At 34.1% G+C, this 12,781-nt stretch overlaps 1 protein-coding gene across 3 annotated transcripts in view; it reads left to right on the forward strand.

The window, feature by feature from the left end:
• Window positions 1-12,781, forward strand: part of LOC149908094 (protein shifted-like) — a 20,571-nt gene continuing 7,790 nt past the window's right edge. Inside the window, exons 1-4 of one of the 3 annotated variants that reach the window (XM_090103244.1) lie at window positions 1-131; window positions 9,104-9,267; window positions 11,931-12,170; window positions 12,576-12,740. In XM_090103244.1, the coding sequence (XP_089959370.1) occupies window positions 9,105-9,267; window positions 11,931-12,170; window positions 12,576-12,740 (568 nt within the window). In that variant the 5' untranslated portion in view covers window positions 1-131; window position 9,104. Of the gene's footprint in view, window positions 132-155; window positions 478-9,103; window positions 9,268-11,930; window positions 12,171-12,575; window positions 12,741-12,781 lie in introns of those variants that run through there. The other 2 variants (XM_090103247.1, XM_090103246.1) reach the window with 2 other exon arrangements.

Genomic DNA, 12,781 nt, shown 5'->3' on the forward strand with positions numbered 1-12,781 from the left:
TCTGCGCTTGATTTTAGTGGTGATAATACGTGCTTAGTGCTGTGAAGTGTAAAAAATAACGCGTGAACATCAGTGTTACGGATAAAAGCTATGATTGCGTGAACCGAACTTGACTGTGTTAAATTAAACAGGTATGATTTAAACTTGGTTTAATCGCCGTCGCGAATTATGTCCAGGCGAGAACGTTGATCCCCAAGTGATTAATTGCTCGATCGATATAAAATTAGTGCATTTTTGCTATAAGAGCACTTATTGGTATTTATTTGTGAAAAACCATTTCAATATTTTTATAGCTATCGTGTATATTGCTATGAAATCTTAATTGATCAAACCCGAAATACCTAAATAACTTATCCCGGTGTTTTCAAAGCTCATTCGAAACGTGTAAAAAATATAAACAGTGCTATATGGTATGTAAACACAGTGACTATTAATAGTGGCCTATTGGATCACATGAGCTTGGTGTTGAACGAACAGGTAAAGCTGCCCACTACTTATACGGCGCTATATATATAATATATTTTTTATTTTTATTTTAATAAATAAAAATAATCTTAAATCGTTTATTTCATTTTATTACTTTCGTCATAGTTAAGATACAAATCTTAAAAACAAACGCAAAAATACCTATTAGAATTAAGGGTTTGGATATTGAATGAAATTGCATATTTTTTCGTTCTTCTTCTTCTTAATTTTGTTTATGTTGGATTTGTCTCCACTTTATATACAGGGTGACTGGACGTCAGACGCATTTTAACAGGAGCTTCTTCTCATGAAACTGAACAACTTTTGTTCTACAACTTTGCTGAATTCGTAGAAAAAAATTTGGACTTTGTATGGAAATCGGTCAGCTGATTAGCGAAGTTTCCTTACAAAGTCCAATTTTTTTTACGAATTCAGCAAAGTTGTAGAACAAAAGTTGTTCAGTTTCATGAGTAGAAGCTCCTGTCTAAATTCGTCTAACGTCTTACCTTTCACGTGGTATACTATATAACTTTTATTTGAAAGATAACAATTATGATTTATTGCGCAATATTTCTCTTTATTTATATATCAAATCTCTAGTCTCTACATCTAAAAATGTAGATTCCTTAACATCTGTGTTGTTTGTAAACTGATACAATCTAACACCTCGTTTGTCAGATAGTACAGTTTAAAATGTTATCAGTATTTATTTACTAAGCAAGGCAAGGCAGGCAAGCTAATTAATTTAATTAATTCATAAATTTTGTACGATGTTGACAAACCAAATAATTGCGAACTTACGTTTAGATAATTCTGGCTTCGTCGAGTAAAATATAAAAGATATAAACACACTAAGCATTTATTTAAATTGCCCCACATAATTTGATGAAGTTCTAGAATGTTTTTAAAACCGCATTTTAAGAATTTTCAAATTTATGTAAAAAAAAAAATAATTTAGACCATAGACTTTTACAAATATTATATTCTAAATAACGGATTTGTGATTTGAAATTATTAATCTGTGTATCATTTTGTCACGGTTAATCATTAAAAAAAAGGAATTGAACAAAGGCAAAGTCGTCCGATGAAAAGCGCCTCGAGTGTGGACAGGACGGGAGCCCGGGGCTAGTTTTTTTTCCATTTACGTGGTTACCTGTTTCCGAACGGGTCCTCGCAACGGCTGGTTAACTTAACAAGTGCAGCGCAAGAGTTGCCAACCTTTGGTTTAGGTGCTGGTGATCATTTTCGAAGTTCTTTTTTTTTTCAAAAATGTAATTAGGTGTTGTTTTCAATGAAACTGTGTAAAAAAACAAAATGTGATTAGCTAATGATTTAAGTGTGATTACATTTATTAAGTTCGAGGAATCTCTGCGACCATTGAGCTATATTTTTAAAGAAAAATTATTATTATTGGTCTTGTTGGCAGAAAAAAATATACTAACAAGATTATAAAGACACGAAGACACGACTTTTCATCATACAATATTCTAGAATTAATTATTTAAGACACATCCCTTAAATTGTTTTTTCATGGAAATTTACATATTATAACCATAAAAATTTAAATGCTAAATATAGACATTAAAAAATTCAGCTTTTTCTTCAAAGCAAAAAGTTTCACATCTCATATAATATCTAGCACGTGTTGCAAGCTGCAATTATCTCTGGAAAGGTTGTGTTAAATCTGATACATGCGGTTAAAGTAAACCATACATGATCCCACTAAGTATTATTTTCGCAAACCGCATTTCACGGGGTCATTCGCTCACACGTTATCGCAGGATGTCCAACCAGTATACGAAACCCAGTGCAGTTTTTGATTAAATTCATTAATATTAATAAGAATTACGAAAAGTCTGGCTGTTTCTATTGCGTGTTACGATGACTAATGCGTAATTAGATTAAATGTGTCTGAAAAGTGTAACACATGCTATCATACATTGTCCGAACATGTGTCCGCGCGCCGTAAAGTCGTAATTACACAGACACTGAAATCAAAGAATAAAATCATAATTTGAAATAAGTTTTGGATATATAGATAGAAAGAATGAGGACAGGCAGGAATACAACCTATCATCTATAGGCTATATTAAACAGAACACATCGATTAAAACATTTTTAATAAATCGGTGCCATGTCTAATCTATGCGTTTATTTCAATCATACCGCATCCAAAATCGTCTAAAGCAGTGGAACGATTGCAGAATGTACTACTAGTAATAATGTTAGGGTAGGTAGGGATTTGCGTATCAAACTTCCACACAAAAGGCAATATAAAACATTGAAATTGTTTATAAACAATTTCAAAGTTATAACTTAAGGATAGTAATACTGACCCTGTTTCTTGATGACTGATAAATTATAATATTGTTAGTCCTCATATTAGGACTAACAACTACGTTGACCTTTCTTTTTTTCTAAAAAAACCTTACTGCCAGCGTAAAGCTGAAAAACAAAAATAAACACTTAATAATACAAAAAATACAATAAGTAACAATGATTATTTTGAACATGGGCGTAGCTAGCCATGGGCTCAGGGTGGGGCAAAAATAAAAAAAAATCTGTTACTAGCAACTTTATCCTAAGTCTAGTCCCGGTTAATTTTTAGGGCTTTGAACCTTAAAAGGAAAAAAACGAACTCTTGAAGCTGTGAAAAAATCATAGTTATAAACCAAGGCAATAAAAAAGATACAGCCGTTTGTGTTGCAAATTTTTTTTTACACATTTTGACATTTGAAGGGGAATCAAAACCTAAAGGGTTCGCAATTTTTCCTTTATCTGCGCTATAAGACGTTACTTAATACAAAATTTCGAGATTGGGTACACGGGCAGTTTAGGGTCACTTACTGACCATAAAAACACAAAAAAAGCTGACAGATCCAGGTGGAGTTTCGCTTGCATTCTTAAAGAAAAGTTTTTGGCCGATATCTCGAAAACTATCCACTTTAGAGCAAAAGTTATTTCGACTTTTTTTATAGAAAGTAAAGTTTCGCATCTTTTACACCGCATAAACTTTTTTGTAAAACTTACTATTTACGATTTATGGCCCATTTAATGAACCGGTTTATCGTTTTTGGTTAATAACTCTTAAAATATTGGATTAATCAACAAAATAGTCCATTGAATAAAAAGTTCTAGAGTGCGTGAGTTAGTAACGTAAGATGTTTCTTCGGAAACATGTCAAGAGTCCCTAGGTAATAAACATACTAAAACCCCGAGACACTAGGAGGAGCCCCGGAGTGGGGGGAGGGGGGAAATGGGTCCATTTTTTTATTTTTCGCTTAAATCTCAAAAACGGTAAATGTTAGAGAAAAACTTTCAAGGAAAAGTTGAAAGGCCATAAAATTATCTACAAGTTGTACCTCAATCATTTTTTCCTATATCCTACCGTTTCTGAGTTATACGCAGTAAAAAATGATTTTGGCTCAAACAATTTCCCCATACTACACATCAATCGATCAAAAAATATTTATTTCTTCCAAAAAACTCAAATGTTCAACTTGTGACTGGTACTGATAGATTGCTCTTAATTAGGTCTATAATTGGTAAAATAAACACATTCCTCCATGGAAGCCTTTAGGAGGAATCGATTGTCAAAATATTATATTAGGGCAGTTTGAGTTACTGAACTTGATCTTTTTATTTTTTCTTCCAAAAAACTCAAAAGTGCAACTTGTGACCGGTACTGATAGATTGCTCTTAATTAGGTCTATAATTGGTAAAATAAACACATTCCTCCATGGAAGCCTTTAGGAGGAATCGATTGTCAAAATATTATATTAGGGTAGTTTGAGTTACTGAACTTGATCTTTTTATTTTTTTCTTCCAAAAAACTCAAAAGTGAAACTTGTAACCGGTACTGATAGATTGCTTTTAATTAGGTCTATAATTGGTAAAATAAACACATTCCTCCATGGAAGCCTTTAGGAGGAATCGATTGTCAAAATATTATATTAGGTCAGTTTGAGTTACTGAACTTGATCTTTTTATTTTTTCTTCCAAAAAACTCAAAAGTGCAACTTGTGACCGGCACAGATAGATTGCTCATAATTAGGTCTATCATTGATAAAAATACTAGATTCCACCACGGAGGCGTTTACGGGGAATTGAATTTTATTTGGGGTAGTTACGATACTTGAATTTTATATTTTTTTCTTCCAAAAAACTCAAAAGTGCAACTTGTGACCGGTACCGATAGATTGCTCATAATTAGATCTATCATTGATAAAAAAACCAGATTCCATCATGGAGGCGTTTAGGAGGTATTGAATTTTATTAGGGTAGATTTAGATATTTTTTTATAGAAAAATGACTTTTTTCACACATTTTTCAAAAAAATATACTGTTTTCGTTTACTTCTATTTTATTTTTGCATCAGAATATAAAATAATATACTCAATATTATTTAGTTGTACGAAATATAATAAAATGAAATATTTTAAAAGTCTATTAACTACTATTGCAGTTGAGGAAATAAACTATTAATTTTGAAGTACTACAGGACATCATTTTTGTTGAATTTGTAGCATTATATGGTATGCATACCTTGAAATTCTCCATTTTAAGCCCGGTAATTCAACATTGAACGTCATTAAATAACTCAAAAATTGTGAGCATTAGAAATAAAACCGGCCAATTGCGAGTCTGACTCGCGCACCGAGGCCGAGGGCTCCGAACAAACCTACTTTTTATTATGTTGTAACTCTAAAATGTATGTTTTAGCAATTTTTCCTTTCTCTGTGCTATAAGACATTGCTTTTTACCAAATTTCAAGACTGTGTTCACGGGAAGTACAGTGTAGGTTTTGATTTCCTTGCGAATGTCGAAATTTGCGATAATTTGCAGCATAAAACGGCTGTATCTTTTGATTGCGTTGGCTTTCACAGCTTCAAGGGACCGTAGACTTGAGTATTCGATATAAATTTCAGCTTGATACCTGCACGCTTTCTTGAGAAATAGGATGTTGACAGTCAGACAGACAGACGGACAACATAGTGATCCTATAAGGGTTCCGTTCTTTCCTTTTAAAGTTCGGAACCCTAAAAAAAAAAACAAAAAACAAAAGTTGTAGAGAATAGAGTGATCTTAAAAAATGGATAGATGTATTTTATTGATTAATCCAATATTTTAAGAGTTATTAGCCAAAAACGATAAAACGTTTCATTAAATGGGCCATAAACGATACGTTTTACAAAAAAAGTTTACAAGGAATAATAGATGCGAAATTTTATAATTTTACAAAAAAGTCATAATAACTTTTGCCTTTAAGTGGATAGTTTCCGAGATATCGGCCAAAAACACACAAACGAAAAATAAAAGGATTACGTTTGCTTACGCATGGGGTAAATCGTGCGCAAGTTTTTTGTTTAGATCGCATTTTTTTGTGTGACGACTTTCGAGAGTGAATTTTCTTACGGATACTAATTTTTGTAGTCAGTAGGTACTTAGATAATTTAATTTAATTTTTTAAGATTTGATTAGGTACTTTCCAGGCCAGAGCCAGGGTGGGGCAAGTGCCCCACCCTGCCCCACCGTGGCTACGCCCATGATTTTGAATCTATCAGCTCGCACATTTACCCAATGAAACTAAAATAATACCGACCTCTTCTGATGAGGTCGCCAGACGTGACATCATTTGAGGTGAAATTAATTGTACTGCGTTTGAACAAAACGGTCTCATATTTATAAATACCGTTTACACTGACATGATGTTGTGGTTTTATGACAACGTTAATGCTTAACCAGTGAACGAGACACTTAAAGTAAAATGGCTCTCCACAACATGTCGAAACTGAGCTCTATTACAGAAATATTACAGTCATTGCATTAGCAATAACTTTAATATTTTGTATTATAATATTTTGTATGTATTTCATATTAAATAATTTAAAAATATACGTTACCAGGATCTTCGGGCGCCGCCATCTGTCTTTCTGTGTAGGCAGTAAACTTATGCAGTATTTTATCGTATTTGCAGTTAGTTCGCCTAGAATCTAGATTCATAACTTATAGGTATTTTATGTATACTCAAATTCAAAAATCAAACATATATTTTTTTTTCAATTAGACTCCTTTAGAAGCCTAATGCCGTTTTGAATAGACCCAACATACCATGTACCAATAATTTGGAAAGCAGTACAGACACAGAGGTGTGCACTGTGCAGGCAAGAAACGGTAATAAATAAAATAGATATATAATATTTCCTATATGCTCGCCAAAATAATAATTGATGTAAATATGAATTAATTTAATTGATTTGCGTCATTTGTTACAAAAAGTTTATTTAAAACCATTTATCAACTTCGACGTGCCGGCACTAATTATAGGTTATCTGTCAATGATTCCCGCAATTACAATCAATTAATCATCACAAAATAACATTTACTACAGTTTACATTGCCATTAATACAGCGTGTAAAATGTTTCGTACAAACTTAAATATCATGACAATTATAATACACTATAGATAAAATACTGTGTAAAATATATCCTAGACAAAATTGTTGCTCATCCCTATTCGGAGATAGATTTGACTTTTTGTTAACACCTTTATTTGTTAGTATAATTCGACATCGGGAGCGAGAAAAAAAGTAATAGACATTACTTTTGACAGGGGTTATATAATGAAGTTGTCGTTTTTTTTATACGCACTCTGGCGTTCTCACGGCTTGCCCATTGTAGGAGCACGTCCCGAACGCTCTCAATCAATTATGTTAACTGTGATAATTTTGTTTTTTCTAATATTTTTTGTGGTTTCACGTCTCCAAGTTATTTGTATGGTCAACAGACACATTATACGCCTGTTACACGCTTATTATTTTGTTAACATTGGGATTTTCATACAGAAAAAGGATTTAGTAAATAGATGAGTAACAGGAAAATTGGCTATCGGACATTTCTGCTTATCTTGTCTATTTATTGTTCATGTATTGTATTAATAGCAAAAGCGTTAGATTGTAAATATGTTTAAGATAAATAAAATTGAAGTGCAAGTTCATAGAAAACCGAAGAGAAAATTGAATAAAACCGGCCAAGTGCGAGTCGGGCTCGCGCACAAAGGGTTCCGTAGCAGCAAATATAATAAATTACAGTTAAATCAACCTATCTCAAAAACTATAAGAGATACTTTGATCAAACCAAAAATCGTTGAAAGAGTTAATTAGCATGCATCACCTCTATTTTTTTTAGAATTTTATACCCCGTAGTTATAAAAATAGAGGGGGGGGGACATACTTTTTACGACTTTGAGAGCTGATATCTCAAAAACCGTTCACTTTAAGAAAAATGTTTTTTAGAAAACTTTATATCATTTTAAAAGACCTTTCCATTGATACCCCACACGGGTATGTACATCGAAAAAAAAAATTTCATCCCTCAGTTACATGTATGGGGGGCCCCACCCCCAATTCTTTTTTTTACTATTTAGTGTCATATTTTTGTAGCGGTTCATACAACACATATTCCCATCAAATTTCATCACTGTAGTACTTATAGTTTCCGAGTAAATCGGCTGTGACAGACGGACAGACGGACAGACGGACAGACGGACATGACGAAACTATAAGGGTTCCGTTTTTGCCATTTTGGCTACGGAACCCTAAAAACGATTTTACACACATTAAAAGTATTCCACCCTAGCAATTTTTTTTTGTACAGTCCTTTCTCTGCGTCAGAGTAAAGTTGATGAGATACTTTTCTACTATGCGTGCCAAATAAGAATAGGACTGTCAAGACGCCATATTGTTCAGTAATACGCGCTAACTTCATTACCAAAGCGTATGGTGTGCAAAAAAATCAATAAAGAAATTATATTCAGTTTAAATATTTAATGTACGCTTTGTTGGTATTTCTAATACATTTCACGCCAAATTTATTATGAATGAGTAGGATTTGAAAATTTTTTATATACGTGCTTTTAGCACGTATATAAAAAAACATATATATTATTTCAGTTTTTATCAATCGGATAATATTTCCTCTACACCACTTAACACAGCGTCATCGTCGTCGTATTCTGAATCTTCATTGCTGTCGCTGTCACTGCTATCTCCGCATTAACTATGAAAATGTTAACTTTTTATGAATACTGTTTCCATACCTGTATAATTAATTTAACCATAATCCATCAGTGAAATTCAATAAATAGTATTTTTTAATGAATATAACGATTATACAATAATTAAATATAATCATGAACAATAAAAAATAATTATATGAAAATTCTTTTTCGCACATTTTTTTGCTGGCAGTACTAATTTGATAATTTTCGTGTGAAGTTGGCAGCAAGCGCGGTCCTATTCTTAGTTGGCACGCATAGTAGTGATTTGATGATGGTAACTGAACATGATGCTTATTGCATCCTGGTGATATGTGTATCACACACAACGACTATTACAATATTTAACTGTTTTTACTACGCACATGTAGGTAGTCTGTATCATACTTAAAGGATCCTAGCGGCTACAACACCTTTTTTCTGTCTCCATCGAGAATTATCCAGTCTGACGCTCGCTTGTCCACCATGTCCCAAGGAAAATAATATATTAGATTAGGGAATAACAGTTTTTTGCTATATGGCCGCACATTACACATACCTAAGTAGCTCAATAATTAATATTCCCGTGTTATTTTATCCAGAATGTGGCCGTCAGCGTCCTGGTCAGCGCAGACGATGTGCGCGGGCGTGGCGCTGGCTCTCTCGCTGACTCTCAGCGCGGGCCGGCGCGACTACAAGGACCAGGATCGCATGAACTCCGACATATCGCTGTGGATTGACGAGCGGCAAGTTCGCATGTTTAGCGGTAAGGTCACAGAATATGCTCATAGACAATTAATGCAATTTAACGAACTGTTGAATTTATATTTTTGGTTTTATGGCATTCAAATGCTTTATAAATATAAATTTATAAAGAATAGAAAAAATTCGATCACGAGGCGGGACTCGAACCCGCATCCTTCGCGCCATTCCGGGGCGGATGCCTCACCAACTCAGCCACTCGTGACCCGCCCGAGTGATCGAATTTATTCTATTCTTTCAGTTTTATGTGTCTGAAGGGACACACCGCGCGCCATCTATTGAGATGATTAACAACCATTTCAACCAATATGAAGCACTTTTCAGTGAATACAATATTGTAACGATGGAACACGACCTTTTTTGTTGAATTTATATTTTTGGTTTTATGGCATTCAAATGCTTTATAAATATAAATTTATAAAGAATAGAAAAAATTCGATCACGAGGCGGGACTCGAACCCGCATCCTTCGCGCCATTCCGGGGCGGATGCCTCACCAACTCAGCCACTCGTGACCCGCCCGAGTGATCGAATTTATTCTATTCTTTCAGTTTTATGTGTCTGAAGGGACACACCGCGCGCCATCTATTGAGATGATTAACAACCATTTCAACCAATATGAAGCACTTTTCAGTGAATACAATATTGTAACGATGGAACACGACCTTTTTTGTTGAATTTATATTTTTGGTTTTATGGCATTCAAATGCTTTATAAATATAAATTTATAAATGGCGCGAAGGATGCGGGTTCGAGTCCCGCCTCGTGATCGAATTTTTTCTATTCTTTATAAATTTATATTTATAAAGCATTTGAATGCCATAAAACCAAAAATATAAATTCAACAAAAAAGGTCGTGTTCCATCGTTACAATATTGTATTCACTGAAAAGTGCTTCATATTGGTTGAAATGGTTGTTAATCATCTCAATAGATGGCGCGCGGTGTGTCCCTTCAGACACATAAAACTGAAAGAATAGAATAAATTCGATCACTCGGGCGGGTCACGAGTGGCTGAGTTGGTGAGGCATCCGCCCCGGAATGGCGCGAAGGATGCGGGTTCGAGTCCCGCCTCGTGATCGAATTTTTTCTATTCTTTATAAATTTATATTTATAAAGCATTTGAATGCCATAAAACCAAAAATATAAATTCAACAAAAAAGGTCGTGTTCCATCGTTACAATATTGTATTCACTGAAAAGTGCTTCATATTGGTTGAAATGGTTGTTAATCATCTCAATAGATGGCGCGCGGTGTGTCCCTTCAGACACATAAAACTGAAAGAATAGAATAAATTCGATCACTCGGGCGGGTCACGAGTGGCTGAGTTGGTGAGGCATCCGCCCCGGAATGGCGCGAAGGATGCGGGTTCGAGTCCCGCCTCGTGATCGAATTTTTTCTATTCTTTATAAATTTATATTTATAAAACATTTGAATGCCATAAAACCAAAAATATAAATTCAACAAAAAAGGTCGTGTTCCATCGTTACAATATTGTATTCACTGAAAAGTGCTTCATATTGGTTGAAATGGTTGTTAATCATCTCAATAGATGGCGCGCGGTGTGTCCCTTCAGACACATAAAACTGAAAGAATAGAATAAATTCGATCACTCGGGCGGGTCACGAGTGGCTGAGTTGGTGAGGCATCCGCCCCGGAATGGCGCGAAGGATGCGGGTTCGAGTCCCGCCTCGTGATCGAATTTTTTCTATTCTTTATAAATTTATATTTATAAAGCATTTGAATGCCATAAAACCAAAAATATAAATTCAACAAAAAAGGTCGTGTTCCATCGTTACAATATTGTATTCACTGAAAAGTGCTTCATATTGGTTGAAATGGTTGTTAATCATCTCAATAGATGGCGCGCGGTGTGTCCCTTCAGACACATAAAACTGAAAGAATAGAATAAATTCGATCACTCGGGCGGGTCACGAGTGGCTGAGTTGGTGAGGCATCCGCCCCGGAATGGCGCGAAGGATGCGGGTTCGAGTCCCGCCTCGTGATCGAATTTTTTCTATTCTTTATAAATTTATAACGAACTGTTGTCTGTCTTCTATGTCTATTTGATAACATCTTCTATATCTCTATGGTAATAACTAATAACTCTGATAGGTCCAGTGGTCCAGTCTATGTAGATGAATCGAATTATACCATACGAAACATGCACCATGCTATAGGGTTAGATTTCACTGACGTACAGAAAATTTACGAAAATTAAAAAAATACGATTTGTTAATTATATTGTGGTTAAGACGTGTATAACGTTTTGTCTTCTAAAATTTCCCAAACCACATAGGTAACAAAATAATAAGCAAATAATTTCACAACAATCCGTTTACTTTAGAACTCAATATGACATTTACTTAACTGTGGATCGCTTACCTGCAAAGTGGTTTTGCGGTCAATGCATAGCCATCACTGTACAACGTATTTGAAGTAATGAAGCTATACAATTAGATATGTTTACTGAAATAGGATTTAACTTAAAAATATTATTGGAAATGGAAAAGTTTTAAGACATACTCATACAGCCGAAAATCTGGTTATTCTTTTCACTGTTTATGTATCTTTTGCCAATGTCGGTTATTTCCTACCAAATTTTACAGTGACTTGAGTGTTACTTTACTAGGAACATAAATTACTTACTTTATTACCATTAATTTCAGGTATATCAATGCAAGTATTCGCAATTCAAAATGGAAACATACAACCATACATCCTGGATCCAAATTTTTCGCACAAACTTCCAATTATTCCTTCAGAGGTCGGATATGTTAACTTCACGTGGAGGTCCAAAAAGAGATATTATTATAATTTCGATATACTTACATCTTCCGATCTGAAGGTTTTGAAACCTCCTATTCTCTCCATCAAAACACAAGGCAGGGTGCCTAAAACACCGAAAGGTAAAGTATTAAATTACATTTATTCAATTTTTTGTTTAATTACGTTTTTTTTTAGTTCTTCACTTCAATGTCAAACTGAACGCATAGTCAGTCCTTTTCTAATGCATTCAAAAATTTTCTTTCATTTCATGTTTCACGAGAATTTTTTTATTTTTTTTATTAAAATTTTCAATTTTCGAACAACTTATAGACCAGAATATTTTGTTATGTTATTGGTAGGTACGGTAGGTATCATTTATCGATTGTAATATTACTGACTTTTTTAGCAACCGCCATTTTTTGAAAAATTTATTGTTATCGCATTACATTAAATATTGAAATAAAAATTGTTGCTTTCGTTTGAAATAATGGGCATATCAGATATTATTGAGTTATTTTTGACTATAAATTAACTATTATTTACAGAATTTAGTATATTTTTGCCCTGCATGGGCAACGTGAGTGGTGTGACAACATTTGAAATAGGGCTAGTGCTAAAAAATGGTCGAGGCATCCCCCTAAAAGGCACCCCCTTAAGATTAAACCTAAAGAAGGAATGCGCACAGAGAGGTGTGTATTTAGAAAGGACAGGTATTGTATCGCCAACGCATTTTTAACACTTACACGTTTGT

Source organism: Colias eurytheme, chromosome 6 (assembly GCF_061535395.1).
Source record: "Colias eurytheme isolate Ceu_HAF_F1 chromosome 6, ilColEury1 Martin Lab GWU primary, whole genome shotgun sequence".
NCBI classification, from domain to species: domain Eukaryota; kingdom Metazoa; phylum Arthropoda; class Insecta; order Lepidoptera; family Pieridae; genus Colias; species Colias eurytheme.